At 36.8% G+C, this 19163-nt stretch overlaps 2 protein-coding genes across 2 annotated transcripts; both read right to left on the bottom strand.

Moving 5' to 3' along the window:
* Positions 1-5360: 5360 nt before the first annotated feature.
* LOC114731531 (protein EARLY-RESPONSIVE TO DEHYDRATION 7, chloroplastic-like) lies at positions 5361-8378 on the bottom strand. The gene is made up of 4 exons (XM_028918728.1): positions 7291-8378; positions 6415-6581; positions 5730-5814; positions 5361-5619 (listed from the first exon to the last, which is right to left on the bottom strand). Exons 1-4 carry the CDS (start codon positions 8283-8285, stop codon positions 5406-5408), a joined length of 1461 nt encoding a protein of 486 aa, XP_028774561.1. The 5' UTR covers positions 8286-8378; the 3' UTR covers positions 5361-5405.
* A 1052-nt stretch (positions 8379-9430) lies between these two features.
* On the bottom strand, positions 9431-16150 carry LOC114731537 (alpha-mannosidase). The gene is made up of 29 exons (XM_028918735.1): positions 15885-16150; positions 15702-15785; positions 15377-15465; positions 15065-15239; positions 14739-14858; positions 14567-14650; positions 14402-14473; positions 14192-14305; positions 14003-14103; positions 13817-13910; positions 13548-13715; positions 13375-13464; positions 13194-13259; positions 13058-13114; positions 12675-12894; positions 12411-12547; positions 11985-12050; positions 11824-11883; positions 11527-11598; positions 11402-11449; positions 11208-11327; positions 11048-11113; positions 10798-10910; positions 10619-10694; positions 10366-10476; positions 10190-10285; positions 10060-10107; positions 9845-9913; positions 9431-9738 (listed from the first exon to the last, which is right to left on the bottom strand). The coding sequence occupies exons 1-29, from the start codon at positions 16107-16109 to the stop codon at positions 9550-9552; spliced, it is 3030 nt and encodes a 1009-aa protein (XP_028774568.1). The 5' UTR covers positions 16110-16150; the 3' UTR covers positions 9431-9549.
* Positions 16151-19163: the final 3013 nt, after the last annotated feature.

Genomic DNA, 19163 nt, shown 5'->3' on the forward strand with positions numbered 1-19163 from the left:
TAAGGGTGGATGTTTTTAATATATGAATTGTGTCATATCCCACTTTTTGGTGCTATGGGCGTAGTTTTTATTCCTTATCCGCCACAATTTGCCAATCCCATCTTTCCAGTTGGCCAAATCTAAGCGGTGACACCATCAGAACCACCTATTACGCAGAACCAAGAGCAAGAAAGAAACCATGGCCAAGAAACTTTGAAGTGGGTGCTCTGGAGCCCACACCACACTTCTCATCATTGTCTTGAATATTGCATAAACATGTTTCTGCCAATCAGAGACAGTGACAGAGAAAGTCAATTTTAGGTATGGTAGAATTTATAATTATTATTTTTTTAAAGTATGGATCGGACTCATTACATCGTCCAAGATTTAATCTTGGTATTCCTCGCATAACATTGATAACATTTGCTATTTTAATTCTAGCACGGTTGTCATAACATCGCTATTTTTGAACAACACAGCTCTTTCTTTCTCCCTCTCATCATTTCTTTTACCATTATCGTTACTCGTTCCTCGATTTATCCTAATATAATATCAAAGTATGAAACTTTAGGCTTGATCTCTTTCATCTTTTTAGTTGCAAACTCAACCTCCCAAAACAATAATGATTTTTTATTGCTGGTTAGTGCGCTAGAAGTCTAAATTTTAAAATGTTCATATGATTATTTAAGAGATTAACGTCATAATTTTCATTCGCCGTCGATTTGGTTCACATTATCAATTGGTTATATCTAGTCCTTCACATATCATTAAAAGGGAAAATTTTTAAAAAAATTTATTCTATTCAATGGCAAACAGTTGACACCCGCTTAATTTCGCTATAACAAGATATCGTTTTCTTGATTGAATATTAGCATTTTACTTATCATTTTAATAATTATATATGAGCTAAAATCATTTTTATAAATTTAGATTCTCTTAAAAGATGTTAATTGTATATTCAGTGAAGAAAACTACGAAGGAAAGATAGAGAATATAAATTTCACAAAGTAATGAATTATTACGATGGCTGGAATTTAAATTATCAGCATAAAATGTACTATGCGTTAGAGGTGTCTTGAAACGAATCTCATAAAATTCTATGAAGGTTTTTTTTTTTTTTGGCCAATCATAAAATAGTACGAGGTTGCTCACATCGCAGGTACTTCTCATAAACTGATTGCCCCGAAGGTTGCTGGGTTCTATTTAGTCATTTTAAAACAAATTATCTTAGCTCTAACGGAGCTCCGGTTAAAGTTGCATGGCCTGGGCCCAATTCTTCAAACACAGCCACCCAGCACAGTCATATCGCCTATTTAATTATTTTATTGCATACAAAAACGTGAGCTTCGAAAGAGACTAGCAAAGGTTGGTAAAAAGATTTCACCAACAAACTTTGCACCGACTGCTACCAAGAGGCAAGAACGTCTCTTGTTCTTTTGCTGCTTCGTGCGAGCAGAACTGAGACAAATTCAAGCCTTTGGCGGCACGTCATATGATGACAGGATCCGAATCTTCCTCCCAAACAGAGATAAATCGCAGGGGGCAAAGAGCAAATCATTTCTAGAAACAAAATTCTCTCTCTTTTTTTTTGGTACTGCTGCTACGATGTGCATATATATATATCATCTGCATCAGCTCGCAAAAGGCTTATACATTAATACTCTTTCTTCAATTTCGGGATAAATAGAGATTAAAAAAATGAACATATAAAACTCGTGTTTTTACAATCCAAGCCTCATTTATAGAAAGCTGTTCTGCTGCCGGTACTTAAAGCTGTCTGCCTCTTATAGGCTCTAAAAGTTGAAAGTTCCTTTACGCGAAAAAACGCCTTTGGCTAAAGATTATCAATATTCTCTCCTTGCCAATACTTAAGGCTGGTAGTACATACGTATAAAGTATAAAATAAACTAATGCCATTGGCGAAGGATAAACCCAAGCGCACTCATACAAGTAAACAATCTTTGTGAAAGATTTCAGGCAAGAAAGCCTGGCTAGGTCGGTCTTATTATTTTATTATTTTTGTGTGAAGTGGGGGGAGCTGGTGATCAATCTCTCATCATAAAGTAAGAGCCTGTAAGTGGTTATGAAAAGAAAGCTTGGCTGATCAAGTGTGGGCCTAGTAGGCGTGCACTGGGCGTCTTTGACTTGGCTGAATTTGAGATCGTCCTCTAGAACCAAGCTTTTGTGCTCCGACTCAGTAATCCATAAAATCCTCTTTGGTCTAGGCCTGAATATAATCGAAAAAGACAAAACCAAGCACTAGAGGCTAAGGATTGAGCTCTATTTAAAGGCATAGTGGCTAAAGGTCTGAACAGCTTGGTGATAAGAAAAACAAAAATCTCCACACTATTCAATTTCCATTGCATGGCTAAAAGACGAACAGAATAAGAAACATTATCATCCATCAGCAACATCATCCACATGTTCTCTTGTTATTAAATAAAAAGCAAGTTGACAAATTTAGTTCTTGTACTCTAAACTCTTGCCCCTTGCTTCTTAGCAGAGTCATTTGATCCTGACCATGTATGCATTAATTTGTGTCCATCCTGCCGTTTAGAAAACAGAAAAACTGCAACTGAGGTAATCTATGAGTCTATCTCAATATTCAAAGGCTGAAGATGTACAGAAGAAGGCATTTCCGAATTCACAAGGTGGGTTGACCACTAGAAATTTTAGAGCTATAAATGTGTTTCAACAAGAGGCTCTTGCATTCCACAAACATATTGGCATGAAGCAAGCAAGCACTAGCAAATTTGACATGTAAAATTTGTGGGCACTAATAAAAGAGAGAAAAGGTGCGAGTTCAATCACATTCAATAACAAACTTTGAAATTCCCAGAATACAGTTACAAATTGTTGCCGAGGCCCCAAGAAAAAAGGAATTAATTCCTGATGTCTGTAGCCAAAGAATGGAAACTCTCTGGTTTCCAAAGACGGCTTTAAGATAACTGTTCTCCTAATCAACAGGCAAAAAACCCCTTCATTAGAAGAGATGCAAAGCATCTTTAAGGGCAATTACGGGGGTCCTCTTTATTAGAAGAGATTGCAGGAATCACTTAGCGGGTCGGTTGGTAAGATTATGATCATTCAAGAGAATCAAGCCAATCTCTGTGCTGAAAAAATCAATATGTTTTCAATTTATTTATCCTGGACCAACGCTGTGATGCAAAAGTATTAAGAGGGAACCCATCATACAAGATCATTAATATATGAGTAAATTAAAAGGTTGGTCATTGAAAGGCACCTCCCCCACCTCTAAAAGTGATGAGAAGAATGAAGAATATATGAACTTGAGGCAACAACTAGAATAGCTTAAGCTATTTTTGTGATATGGACAACTTCAAGCATAAAACCATACCCAAAAAAAAAGAAAAGAAAAAGAAATCAGCAAATTTAAAAGTTGCGTTCCCAATTAAAAAGAAAGTGCGAGAATGTATTTTAAGTTTGCGTGTCAGCTTAAGTTAGGATTAAACTTTCAAAGATTAGAATTAAAATGCTATCCTCAGCTGTGTTAATCAGAACCAAAATTATGTATTTTTTAAAGCACAAGACTAGATTGACGACGGTAAGCTTTTAAGGATATTAAACGAATGGCAGCAGACACGCAGTTTCTTTATAGTGAATTGAAACCTTTAGCAATTATAAATATAAACAGCTAGAAGAGATAGACAGAAAAGAGTGATAAATATGCATAGAAAGTAAGCCGCATAAATATTCTCATCTGTTCATGTCACTTTTTCTATCCCCGTGATTGTGCAAGTACATAAGACCCAGCTTCCTTTCTCTGATACCTATGCAGTAGTTATGCAAATGCCGAAATAGTTCATCATGGTCGTAGGAGCAGATAGATTGAGTAAAAGAGCCATATCATACATAAATAATCCTAATCCGAGGTGGTACCGGAACCCGGAGGAATCATGAAAGCAAGCAAGTATTCTGAAGGAAAAAAGAGTGATTCGAAATCACGACTAAAACAGTCAATTATTTAGTTGATAACCAAAAAAAAAAAAGAGAAAAAGAAAGCAATATAGCATAGCTAGTAGTTTGTGAGTTATTAATATAAAAAGGGCTGGGTTAGAGATCCACACGCGTAGCAAAAAATAAGAAGGGACCAAGTTGTAACACAAAAAAGTATTTGATTCGTGGTAAGACTTTAAAAAGTTAAAAGCAATTGAAATTGCAGGGCTTGCGGTACAAAACGAAAGGGGAACATCAGCATCAGAAAATAAGTGCTCCGATGGCCGCCCAAAAAAGGGGGAAATTATCAAACATGTGCACCCGCTAAAGGTGGCATGAGCGCGACGCATCCCAGAATCCGTACCGTAGAGGCGTAGACGAGAATTCAGAATCAATCAGCCCTAAACAACACCCCAACTTCATCCGCCACTGGGCCCACCACTGAGAAACCACACATCTGAGACGGTGATGGCCAGAGACTGACCTTTCATTGTTTTTTTTTTTTTATACAAACGAGGCGCAAAGGCCAAAGAGAAAACTAAACTACAAGGGGAATAGATCCCAACACATCTTTATCGCACAACGCCCGTAGATGAGTCGGGCAACTGGTCAACATAGAGGAAGTAGAAAGACCTTCCTTAGCAAGAGCACCAGCAAGCTGGTTTTGGAGCCTAGGAATATGGTTGAAGACAATCTCCCAATTTAGACCCATCAATCGACGAATCTCCAAGAATATCAGGCTGCACGTGTTATGGACATCACCTTTCATTGTTTTTTTATCTCAGTGAAGTGCGCAGATTATTTTTTGGGCCTCAACAGTGCACACACTTTATAGTTTATATCCTCGGTAGTTTTTTTTTTTTTAATCTTTAACTTTGATTGTACGATGACAATTTCAGAGTGACCGTGGTTGCTGACATTTTTTAAATAGCTCCCAAAACATTAATATATATATATATATAATATATATATATATAAGGCTTAGATGAGTTTTAAAAAAGAAACAGATAGAGTGTGTGTTTGTGTGTGTGTCTGCGCGTTTAAGTTACATTGTAAACAGGATAACTTTCTAAAACATTTTTAGATGGAATACAAAAATTGATGTTTAGGTCTTGCTTAAATTTTACTTGATTATTTGGAATGAATTTTCCCTTTTATATTGAAGATAGTTTCCGAACGGATGTAGTACAAGTGACTTGAAAATTATGTCTAACTAAAGTGATAAAACAAAAATTCAGTCCCCAAAAAAAGTGACAAAACAAATCACAGGTTTTTTTTTTTTCGTGTTTTTCTTAAGATGTAGTGTTGATGGATAAGTATATTGTTTTTTTAACCTTCGGTAGATAAGTAGATGAACTCGTTTTTATTTAGGGGCTATTCAGCATATAGAAAAAATAAAAAATAAAAATATAAGCAGATAAAAATAATTTTTATATTCAAGAAGTCCTGCCAGAAGCCGCTTGGGTTTTTCACTTTTTTTTCTCCAGTTCAGATTTTTTCTTGTTTTCCTTTTCCCTGAGCTCAGCTGCGGCAGCTTCAGCGGCTGATTTAGCCATAACGGGCTTAAGAAAGCCCTTAGGAGTGAAAGCCTGGCGAATCTTTAGAACAGCCCACGCGGTCCCCACGGCATGACCCGCAGCGTCCAACCCTTCATTCGTTGCCTTTGCAGCTTCTTCTCCGTATCTGCAGTCACACACATCCACCAGACTCACAGTCCTCTCGCCACCATGCTTGCCTAAATTCACAAAGTGAGCCATCTAAATTAGAGCACAACATAAACCTAGCAGCCTCACCTGTGATTCACAAGGTCAGTTGTCACGGTAGACGTTGTTGACATCACATGTTTTCCAGATACCTCGACCGCATCACACACTTTGGCTGTTTACAAGAAAAGCATCATGTGAAAGTTTAGAATCCAAACTCATTACAGATCGAGATGAGAATCCGACCAAACTTAAATTCCATCAATTCTATCCATGTTTTTTTATTTCTTAATTATTTTAAAGTTGCAATTTCAGTGAGAGCATGTTATTATAGTTCTTAGATCTACTGGTTAGCCTTGTCATCAAACATTTGTTATGTTAATTAATCCCTACTGTTGGCAGAGGATCTTTCTTGTCTTACTTTTCTTCGAAAAAATTAAAATGTCATAAAAGCTGTCCACCATAACATATTTAGATTTTTCCTTTGGTAGAATATATTCAGATTGCTGTTCACAACTAAAAATAATGACTCATGTTTTCTTTTCTATTTTCCATACCGACATGTGGAATTTATGCTCATTTTTTACACACACCCAAAAAGAAAATTTACTGCAGTCAGAATTTGCAGGATACGGGGTTATCTAATATTCCTTGCACTTTATGAAGAGTATTATCTATTTCTTTCCTTCTTTCTTTATTGGCAGATACTTATCTAGCTCTTAGAACTAATGTTACGTGAACACATCAAAACCAGGGAATAAAATAGCTGACATACCAAATCCATCTAAGGATGCAAGTAAAACTTCTTCTGGTATAAGCTTGATAATTTTCTTTCCCGCTTTTGTATTTGCCACAGAACTAGCAAATAGTCCAGAGACTTTCACGACCCCAGAAAGGAGCCCAGTAGCCACCTTTTCTGTCATTCTAGTCACAGACTTAACCCTAAAAAAATATCAAGCCCGAAGGGTAAAATGTCATAAAGTAAATGAGCAAATTGCTCCAGCTATACCAAAGTGAAAAATATCCCCCACAAGCCTAAAGCAGCAACCTCTTAACTTTCTTATCTAACACTAGGATATTAAATGTACCACACAGCAGGATGTAGAAAAGTCCCAAAGCAAATTAAATCTCCTAATAAAATGGCCATATAGAATACGGCAGGATGAAAACTCCAGTTTCTGTAGGCAATTCCAAATCCATCATAGTATCAATTATTGATCTCAGACTTTGGTCCCAATTGCATGATAAAACATACATGCTCCTTGGTCAAAAGAAAAATATCCTGCCACAGGTGAAAAAGAGGATATGGCCAGGGGAACCTTTGGGAGCCTCAAAGACTAGTTCAATGACTTGCTCTGTTTTCTCTTTTCTTGATTCCAAGTTCCAACTCCATTCTTATTTTCAGATTTAATATAAGCACCAAACCATCAAACAGCTGTAGTCAAATATTCGTTTTGATTATTAGAGTTTAGAATATATTTGTTTCGGATACATGTTTAAATGTTGAATTAAAATATTTGTGAAGAATAAAAAGAATCACAAGAATGATTTGCTACTTGCTTTATTCCGAGGAGATAATGTGTGTCAGAAAATCATTCAAATAAAGTTTTTATAACTAAAATGCACAAGAACCAAAAAATATTGCGCATACCTTTTAATCCGCTTTAATGTTTCAGGACTAACTTCTGCGTTTTGACCTGGAGCCATCTTCGTCTTCAAAACCTCATTTCCCACTTTCAACCTCTCCGCCGTCACATCGCCACACCACAATATTCCTTTAATGAGGTGTCCAGATCCTTGCGCAATCAATCTTGCAGCTGTTCCACTGTAGCCCTCCACATTTGGAGCTATTGTGGTCCAATATGCAGCGCATGTCCCCTCCATGAACTCCTTCTTTTCCCCTGAACTCAAATCTGCAGGAGACATTTCCTTAGCCACCGAGGTATCCAAAGCCTCTCCCTTCTTCTTCGCATCCTCAGACACCTCCTGCACGGAGAAGTTGCTATAATTCTCGAAAATCGCATCTAACTCCTTCAACAGAGCCTCCTGCCCCTTGGACGCGATCGTCAACCCATAGCTCAACACATAGCTCGTGACATCCCCTTGACGAACCTCTCCCTCGTCATTCTGATCGGGAAAGAAGAACGAAAAGAAATAATGCGAGTCGTCAACTTTAACAACGGCCGTTTCCTTAGACAAAGACCACTGAATCTTATCAGCAACGCGGGCGAGGACAGCGACGGCGCTGCCGCCCTGGCAGAGACGAATGACCGTAAAATCGCCAGAAGCGAGTATGACGCTGTATTGCTGATCAATGAGGTTCAGAACAGCACCGGGAATGTTGAGAAGAACCTCTCCGGAAGCCGGGAGCACCTCTTCATCGTGAACCGACGGAGGGGCAGAGAGCTCGTCTTCGCAAGGAAATGGAGGAGCAGAGGGCGCGCTGGGAGTATAGTCATAAGGAATTAGGTTTCCGGCGAAATCGCTCGGATCAAGTGAAGGGTAGAGATTGGACGAAGAGGAGGGCGGCGAAGAATTAGGGTTAGGATTTGGAAGTGAAGGTGCAGAAGGCTCAGGTTTCGATTCGATTACCTCCGGGTACATTGACCCTGTACTTTCCGAAGGCTTCATGGTAGCCATTGGCATTGATGAAAGGTCTGCAAGCTCAGATTGGAAATTTGGAAGCGGAAGGGAAGAAATCAAATGACACAGATGGTCTGGATGAAATGGGCAAATTAAGAAACGACACGTGGCAATGGTGTTCTCGACAGTTGTTTCTTTAACTGCCTTGAAAAGCTTCCCGCGTGTATGCCGGTACGGCCGAATGTGTGCGTGTATAATACTCCTCCGGTCCTTATTATAAGACCCCATTTGACTTTTTATTTGGTCCTAATTATAAGACCCTAATCCATTTTATCTCTTATATTTATGCATTTTTTCCAAGATAATCCTTCTAATAATGATAGTTTTAACCAATATACTTAATTAGCAAGGATATTTTAGGAATGACAACACTTATTTATTATAAATAACCAACTTAACTTACTTCCTTAATCTCCTCAAATAAGTCAATTGGGTCTTATAATTAGGACCGGAGGAGTATGAAATAGTTGAACTTTCCTTTTCTTTTTTGCCACCAACTTTCTTTTTCTTTATATAAATCCTATCTTCAATATATATACCTTTTTGGCCAAATATATTCACGAGATGGAATAGAAATCGCGCAAAACATTCAGAAAAATAATTTTTTTTGTTGGAGCAATTTAACACCTGATGGAAAACCTTCTTTCGATTTAAATGTGAAACTTTGTGCTTAGATTGTCCCAAAAAAAAAAGTGACATTATAAGAGGAAAAAATGGCAAATTAGGAGTCATTATCAGGCTTCTATAGGTTCTAACAATAATTGAATGGCAAATACAAATGACATAATACCTAGTTCACAATTTTTTAATTTTATGAATATTTTTGCGATTTTTCTTTATAATAATTCATTTTATTCTCTCTTTATCTATCATCTATTTATTCAAATTCTCATCTTAGTATACTATAAATACACAAAAGCTTCCTTTAATTTAAGCAGTGTGAAATTTTAATTTGTATTTTACACGCAATATGACTTTAACAATATATAAAGTGAACGAGAATAAAATAATAATTGACAGATTTACTTTTGACTTGAAAGAAAATTAAAAAAGAAAAGAATAAACCATTTTGAAAGTTCTCCCTCTTAATATTTTCCCGTTCAAATCAAGTCCTAGTCAATCATAATCGGAAAACCAAAAGAGCAAAATAAATGAGAACAGAATCAGACTTATTTTTCACGTGTCGTGTAAGCAAGATTGTTACAAGGAGCCCTGTTGCTGGGACGCTTACAAACCATATCCTATAATCTTAAATCACATGGAGTCGTTAAAACTTCAACAAGAAAGTGCGTATTTCCATGGGACCAAGCTCGACAATATAATCAGACATGTTGACTGGGTCACCCTTCACTGCCTGAGGCTCTTGACTGTTATCTCCTTCAACCTTCCAACGCAGCTTCTTCATCTCTGACTTCTCTTGATTCGCTGATAAGCTCACTTCCTTCAACTCCTTTATCTGCCAAATACAACACCAATTACCCACAATTAATATTCACAACTTCTCCACAAGAATTGACTAAACTTGCAGACTAATTCCCGTCACAAAAAGCAGAGACGCGTACTTTTTTGTTGGCAAACAGCTTCTTCAGTTCAACTTTGCTCAGACTTGAGTACTCAGCGTCTTCACTTGGCTGACCCCGTAGAGAAAAATATGATAGAAACATCCATAAGATACAGGATGCAGCTAGAATAACTGGGAAAAGCGAAGACTATTGCACTAAAATATGTATTAATACACAAGCTCGATCGTAACAAGCACGGTTCATCTCAAGTTTACCTCATATAGATGAGCCAATCGAAGAAGCACCGATCCATCATCCAACTCCTGCAAAACTTGTGAGTTTGAGATTGCCGGAGAGAGAAAGTATATGACAAGTTCTATAATTGTTATGTGCTGCTTGGCCTACCTGAAGGGTTATCAGTGCAACATTTTGAGGCAAGCTATAGTTTGGATCCACCACTGTTCCTTTTGTCAAATACGCGGACTTCCAATTTTCCAATGTCTGATGAAGTAAAATATTTTAGAAGTTGCGATATGACGATGACACTAAATATGTATGAAGAGGCTACAGTGAAGCCGTACATCATGAGCAAAAGCCAGTAAAAATGGGGAGTAAATTTCCTGGCCAGTTGTACGGCGCCAGCGTGCGCCTGCTCCAAGCTGGTGGATGCTTACATAGTAATTTCCCCTGATCTGATACAAGATTTAGAGTGAAATGATACGGAACAGATCAATCAGCATCTGATGATGGCCACCTTCTTAATGGTTGCAGTTATGTTAAGTAAGACTTAATTAAGATGCATAAATATATAAGTAATCGTCCGTATTGTCATACTGTTAGTCCTTCACATCTGTGTTTTATGCAGACTTGTTCATCGAGAGCTTCAACTCCATCATCAAAGAGCATCCGCCTGAAGTTGTAAAAAGCAACGGTCAATGTTCAGGCGACACGACCGAGTTTAGAACTACAACGTAACTGTACAGGGAAAAGCATCATTCAGGTTAATATTGTACCTGTGAAGCATAAGTTCTACCTCGCCATCTTGGATACTAGCTCCACCCGTGGCACAGTCAACTAAGACTGAGAATTCAGTTTTTTTGTCCCTGATATAAATTCCAAGATTAAGCTGGAAATGGAGAAAGTAAGTTTGAGTTTGGTTTTTTTACCCACAAAATCCAGACTTTCTTAGCTCATTCCCTCTGTTGGGAACTCGTTTTTCTTTACCTCAAGTTCCAAATGAAATTAATAGGGTTAAAATCTTACTGGATAGTAGTTTCCTGCTACAGGTTGGGTAACTTGAAGGGGCCAATCCTCCCTGAAATCACGAACCTACATTGACGACAGAACAAGTCACCGGTAAGCATTGCACGTTTGCCTTTACAGTTTAACAATATTCATAAGGAACATTGTGCATGAGAGTTACCCGTTTCAGAAAATCTCTTCCATTAGAATCAGTATAAAACTCCTTGTTTGTGGCCATATTTGCTGTTATTCGTGTGATAACCTCCTTTCCAACTTGATCATCAGTAGGAATTGGACCGATCTTTAAAAATTAAAATTTCATGAGAAGCCGATTTGTCACTAAAATAACTCCACATTAGGCCATCCTCAACTTACAGTGAATTCAATTTCAGCATGCTCTTTGTCTTTGTAAAGCCTTGTAGCCTACATATAAATAATCCATGAGAAAAATTTAGGAATAAGTCAGAACCACAAAATGTCATGTAAGGCAAGATACTGACCTGGTAAATCCAAGGATTAAACTGCTGTTGAACCTCATGTACTACTGGTCCTCGGATAACCTTAGTAGGTACCTGTATTTGAAACCAAGTCAAAATTCATCTGACATAAAAGATGTTCTGCTAGAAATTTAAGGGGGGAAAAAAAAAACTTATGGAGTGGGAGGAGATCTAGCGAATATGACTGCCTTGTTAAGTTATTTAACCTCATTTCTTGTGTCATCTTATACCCACTAGCCATAAAAGAACCTAGTGCATTGAAATATTGGTGAGTTGACCCATTGGAAGAAGAAAACTTACTGATCTTGAAACAACAGTTGGAGGAGCACCATTAGGTCGGAATATGTACGCGTTAGATGCCTACACATGAGGAAACACACCAATTATATTGACAAATTCTCTGTACTGTTTAGTTTTGTTGTTAGAGTGAGTGCTTTTGTCTTTGAAGCAACATGACGCACCGGACCATCATCGTCACCAGCGCTAGAACCATACCAGAGATAGCTTTGTTGTACCGGTACATCGACCTAATTAAATTCTCAAATGATGAAATATTCTCCATTACATTAACTAAAAAATATCTCAATAAAAAGAAAGTGAAGCTAAACTCATATCAGCAGCACAGCTTGGCCTTCATAGACTGACTTATGCATAGCAATCTCCAATTATGCAAGTAATTAGAAATAATTTCCCGAATATGAACTCAACAAAAGATAGCCGTTACTAATATGTACTTTTACTTGAATAAGATAGAACCTCTATGGGTAAATAGGATTCCACGCATGCCAATTGCAGCATGTAGTTTATCAATATATTGCTGGTACAAGTTCGTTCAACAAAAATTGCCCGCATTCCTCTATGGCGGATGAAGATGCAAAATTACTCACTCCGGTTCTTGAATTATATATCCGTTTGAGTTGTCCAGAGGTTGAAGAAAAAGACATCTTCAGATTTCCTGGTCCGATTTCAATATTTTCTCTCGTGAGGCTACTGCCAGATGTGAAAAGGCCGTTTCTTCTTCCTCCTAACATATTTAGAAAAAGGAGTCAAAAACAGTAATGGAAGGAAGTAGTCTTTACATTCCACCCTGCTTTCACATGATTAGTGCAATGCTCCTCCTTAAGGAGAAAACGACAACGTAAGAACTTCACCTTTCCCTGAAGCCTTAGAAATGAAGTATGTACTCCACCCAAGGGGAGGCACAGACGCCTGAAAAAGAAGCCAGAATTTCGGGGCTTCTTTTGGTGACAACCCTAAATAAGCATTCACATACAATTTTCTCAAATTCAGCGTCACATTATCGATCTCCACTAATTGTGCTGCAAGATTATTCCCTGACGAATCTTTGACAACAAGGTTGGCATCATTGACCTGTTGTAAAATTGTAACCATCAGAATTGAGCAGATATTATACAAAACGTGTAACAGGGCTTTTCCCACCAAAAAAGTGAGAAAAAAGACCCCCCATAATGCAGAGTTTTATGTGAAACTAGAGTCAACTTTATGATATTAGGAGCAAGAGATGGATACTCACGGGAATTTTGATAATGTCGGTACGGTTCCATCCAAGTGGGTTATATACCACTACTACCTGGAAGCAATTATCAATGCATGACACATAAGATTTAAGGAAAATTTCATGAAATTAGAAGAAACTATGAAAATATTACCAAGCTCTTTGCTTGTGGAATATTTTCTTCTGTTATTGGGCAGTAGCTGATATTGAGTAATTGACACTGTCAAAATAAAATTAAAAAAATTAACCCAAAAAAAAAAAAGCAAGACAGTTTGAGAACTAAGGATAACACTACCTAAGATTTAAAGGCGGAATCATCTATTGCTTAACATTACCTGGGAAAATGTAGATGACGGTGCTGAACATTCTGTCACTGGTTGTTTACCAGCAAGACAAGCCAAAGAGGAACTAACAAGAGCTTCAGCCTAGAAGGTGACAAACAAAATAATGAGTTCTAGGACAAAACAGAATACAAAAGTCAAATTTTGAAGAAGCTCCAGCTCCTTACCTTAGTGGCTCCAATAGCCAGTCGTTTGGCATAGTCATTTGTAGTATGTTGTTCGGCGGTTCCGGTGACAGCGTCATGGTGTTGAGCTACTCCTAGAGCATCTCCGAGGCCAAAAGTATGGTCTGTCGTAGGTTTCTTTCCCGCTAAAAATTCAAGTTGTCTTGATGCCTATATATCCATATTCGGTAATTCTTGATAATAAGGAGAAAATCCATCTCAAAAAAGCATCCATTAAGCAACATATTAGAGTAATGATGATGATGTTATACCAAATAGTATCCACTTAGAGCCCTAACATATCGCTTCAAGGCCGGGCGGCTGGTGAAAAAGCCTGTCCAATAAGCATTTGGTCTATCGGCATAACTGTCAGAAACCATCGGGCATGTGAATATGCAGTTGATTCCACACAAATTGGTTATTTAATAATTAATACTAAAGATTTAACACGGCCTTACGGGAAGTAATCATCAGTTTTCAGCGGCCATGACTGTTTTGCAGCATTCTTTGCATTGTTGTAGAGAGATGGAGTAGAATATAAGGCATTCACTCTGCCATCCTGACAAGATTGAGCACACACAAAACACGTATTTGAATCTCAATTGCATACCCCCTGCTCATACACACATCAATAGCTCAATACTTGCCTTATTGACATAGTGAATTAACTTGTCCATTTGCTTGAACCAATTCTCAGCATATTGGTATTGGAAATCATCACCCATTGTCCACATGATATGGTTTGTCCTTGTCACGTTTGCCTATGATAGGGAGCACAACTTTAGTCAGTGCTTCAAAGTTTGAGGAGAAAAATACACGTTATTCAGAAAAATTAACCTCCAAGCGAAAGAGCCTACTTGGGTGATAGCAGCATTAATGAAATCATTGACTCGCTGTTCAACATTGTAATCAAATAGAAGAGGATCGTCCTGTCATTTATTTATCTGAGCATAGTGAGCAATGAGCCATGCACTTGACAAATTTTTCGACATTAAGCTTCTTTAAGTGTTAAATGTTAGAACCTGTACGGGAACGTAGTCACTGCTGACTTCAAAACCAAAGCCTTTTGGGGGACTATAATGAACAGGGAAGGCATTGGCAAAAATCTGCAAAATCACAAAAATGGGGGAAAAGATTGAGAATCAATTAAAATTGACGCAATCAGTCATTCTAAGCAAAAGCAGCGATCCATGCCTGAGCTGAAGAACCAAATGTCTTGGACCCTCGCCAAACAACTTCAAGAGATTTATCATTTTTGCGAGCAGCTCTGTCCTGATAATCAATCCTAGCAAAATGTACAGAGTCGAATCCTAGCTGCAGAAACATGAAAAGCCCATAATCGTACGACTAAAATGGGAGTCCAGATTCTCTTATGTCCAGGGTCAGGACACTGAGTCCCACTGAATTGAGTGAGGTATGACTGATTTAAGAGGCCAAAAAAGAAAAAGGAGTTTGCGTTGAATGTATACAAATGTAATTTTGGGAAAAGCTAATAAAAGCGACAACAACCAAAGGCCCACCTCAGCACCGAGTAGGTAAGCTTGAACCGCAGAATGGCCGAACGTATCAATCTGCCAGCCAGCTCGAGGAGTCTTATTGAATTGTTGCTTGATAAAGCGATGACCCAGAGTGGTCTGGTCAATCATGTCTATGTAGTGACACGTGGCTTCGTCGTGCATGCACCATCCTCCATTCCTGCCGACACAGAAATTTACATCACAGTATCGTCCGTACAGAAAGAGCGTCGTAGATGGTAATTTTCTCATGCGGAGACACAGCAAGATGAAGAACGCAAGCGGTTCATCAGTATAAGAAACGAATGACGCGCTTACACGAATTCCAGTTGACCAGTATCTACTAGTTTTCGCACTTGTTCTTGCGTTTCTGGACTCTGCTCTACCCACCATCGATGGAGGAACGCCTGTCATTATTAATGAAGAATATAAATTAGACCAGAATAATTTGCAGATTGAATTAATTTGAATTGACTCTCAGGCATCCAGTGCTGTTTGAGCTTTAAATGCGAGTCATATGTCAAGATAATGAGTGGTATTGAATTAGCTTGTCCTCGAGTTTCCACGCTCAAACTGAAAATTCCATTTTGTATCAAATGGAAACAAACATTAGAGTCCAGAGGTTGAGTTCACGGATCTGTACCATCTCGGCATACACGAACTTCCTATTAGGATCTCGCTGAAGTGATACCACGAGCGAGTCCAGCACATTTTGAACACACGCCCCCTAGAAAACAAGTGTGGACATTCATTCAGAACCAAGAAGAAAAGCGAAAGCCTTTGAAAGACGAAAGACTGAGCCGAATCAGTAAGATTAAATTCTAACCTGAATACTATTATTTGATCCAACATAGTACTGATCAATGGTTTTGAGCCAACCAACATCGTCATGAGTGTGTGCCACCAAATGAACGTTCAATTTGCCATCAACGATCCCGGCGCCGGTATTGTACTTAATGTATTTGGCACAAACTACAGAGCCATAGAAAGAGAGCAAGAGGAGAAAAACAGAGAGAGGGTGTGAGGTTAACGAGGCAGCTTTCTGTCCCATCTCTAAGGCATCCCCAAAGTCTCGAGCGTTTGTGGGTTTCTTACAGTAGTTTTCAATTTGTGATTGTGGAGAAAGAGAAGGCCAAGACAGGGCTCGGACAGAGGCTGACAAATGAGAACAGACAAGGTGTACTTTGTCTTCCGCCTAAGATTGCCGGCCTAGGTGGAAGGGGGGAGGGAACATCTCTGCACATTACAATTGCGGAGCATTAACGAAGTCTCGCATGCGACACTTTATTGGAGGGTTCTATGAACTTTAAAATGTTCCTTACAGCGTCTGGTTGGAACAGAGGACTTTGATGCAGTACGCTAACGCCCAGGCGCAAATATACATCTACCTATGTATGATATGTATATGAAAAAAAAAAAATCATACTGTTTATGTTGACAAATATGAATGATATGGTTTATTTGTTAATATATATGAATAGTTTGATTTCTATTTTATATTCCATGCAAAGCACACGAGTTTGAAAGAAAATACGCCGTCTTATCCAGGAACAATAATGCATGTTTTTGTGTGGAGAGAAATAATTTTATATTTTTTGTAATTCTTATCCAATTCTTTGGCCCCCTCTCTGACTCCATCATAAGAGGATGGCTCCTTGCAGTGAACAAGGAAACAAAGTCCAAAATCATAATTACGAGAGAAGACCAAAGAGATTCAAATTTTGATAATGAGATGTCACATTGAGTGGCTGGAGTTGAGTCACACAAAGAATTAAATTTAAGAAATAAAGTGATACTCTTTAATCTTATTTATAAGACATTTTCAATACATTTTATTAAAATAAAATTTAAAAAATTGGCCTATGTTAAGAGGGAAAATATTTTTTCTCTGTTTTATAAATAAAGTGGGAAGAGTATTGGGAAAAGATAGAGAGACATAAGATTGAGTGAGTGGATTTTAGTATATTTGCACCAAAGTGGTTCAGAATGTAGTACTACCTCTGTTACTAAATATAAAAGTTAATTGACTAATTTAAGTAGATTAAGAAAATAAATTAAATTTGTAATTTGTAATAAATAGATACTGTCTTTTTTAAAATATCATTGCTAACAAAATATATTGGTTAAAATTACTATTATTAGAAAGATTGTTTTAAAAAATTATATAAATATGAAAAATAAAGTAAATTATAATTTTATATTTAAAACTAAAATAAAAATTAAAAGAAATTTTATACTCCTCCGGTCCTTATTATAAGACCCAATTTGACTTTTTATTTGGTCCTAATTATAAGACCCAATCCATTTTGTCTCTTATATTTATGCATTTTTTTCCAAGATAATCCTTCTAATAATGATAGTTTTAGCCAATATACTTAATTAGCAAAGATATTTTAGGAATGACAACACTTATTTATTATAAATAACCAACTTAACTTACTTCCTTAATCTCCTCAAATAAGTCAATTGGATCTTATAATTAAGACCGGAGGAGTATTAAGTACGGAATTTTGACAGGGAGAAATATTTTTTTTTTGGCCGACAGGTGGTATTAATGTAAGGGAAACGATTTTGGGAAGGAGAAGAGAGAGAAAGGGACACGTGAAAAGGATAGAAAAAGGAAAAGTCTGCTCTGCGTTTGTCTTGTTGCATTGCGAATGGAGCTTTTGGTGGGGGCAAGGGCGGCGGCTGCTCAAGGCTCATGCCTGCTCCGTAAACGGGAGCATAATGGAATTTTTCGCCACCACTACAAAAATCACCCGTTTCATGATTTCCAATAGCCTTGTTTTGGCCAAAAAGAAAATACTGGCTTGTATTCTGCTAGTATTATCTATTATTATTAACTATTTTTAGCTCAAATTTGATGAGATATATTTCTTTTTTTTTTTTTTTGAGCAGCCTTTCTTTCTTCTATTTACCTTCTACTAAGTATTAAAAACAAATATAGAAGAAAAATACTGATGAGATTTAAAGAGAATAATTATATTTTCCTAATTTTTTTAACAATTCTATTCTCTTACATGCAAGTATAAAAGCATGAAATATCCAACATGCAAGGTGCACTGATTTACGACATTTTTGGTGCATCCAACGAATAACACGTAAAAAGGTTTACGTCGTCAACGTATCAAATGTAAACCAAAAGCTGTCTGTTTCATCCGTTGGAACGGAAAAAGATTACCGCTACATAAAAGGGCCCTTTGTTGCAGCCTCGTCGGACATGGCAGACCTATCAGGCAAGGTCGCTTTTGATTTTTTGGGTCTTTAACTGAAAATAAATAGTTTAATCAGCTTTTTAAATTGGTAATTTTTAAGTGAGTTTAGTATTTTTTTTCCAGTTCTTAACATAAGACTCAATTAACTAATTTAAAAAATTAAAAAATTAATTAAATTAATTATTTGTAATAAAAATATATATTTTTTAAAATATCCTTACTAATTATATGTATTAGCTAAAATTACCATTTGATGGAATATCTAACACGTGTAATTACTATAATACAAGTGCAAATTTGAGAAAAGATAGATAAATATAAAAGATAAAATAAATTATAATCTTATATTTAATACTAAAATAAAAATTAAACTAGTTCTTATATTAATAAGAGGAGTTACTATTTCTTAGTAGTAAGTTTTACATTTCCAACAGTCTTGTCAACCCAAACCCCCTACTGAAAACTCCCACATATGAGCCTTTAAAAAATTTGTACTTGAGCTAAGCATATTGTTCCGTAAACACATTTTTGTCCCTTTTTTTATGCTCTGACTTGGGTAACATTTCACAAATTTGATGGCTTAAGTGTATTTATTTTATAGTGCATTTTTTGTCTTGGAAATATTATTTGAGAAGATATAAGTATTCTTAAAAAAAAAAAAAGAAATGTAATGCATAACCTTAAAAAAAATTACTTATTTGGTCTTATTTATAAGTTACTTCTATAGATTAAGAAAAATGTTAAACTTTATTAACTCTTATTTAAAATTTAATAACTTTCTAACTTTATCTCTATTTAAATACATTACACCTAATTAGAACAAAGTGAACACAATATTAAATAAAAGATGAAATTGTATTTCTTTGTGTTTTATAAATAGAACTAAAAAA

This window comes from Neltuma alba, unplaced genomic scaffold (assembly GCF_004799145.2).
Source record: "Neltuma alba isolate B1F8T4 unplaced genomic scaffold, ASM479914v2 tig00012836_pilon, whole genome shotgun sequence".
In the NCBI taxonomy this organism is placed as follows: Eukaryota; Viridiplantae; Streptophyta; class Magnoliopsida; order Fabales; family Fabaceae; genus Neltuma; species Neltuma alba.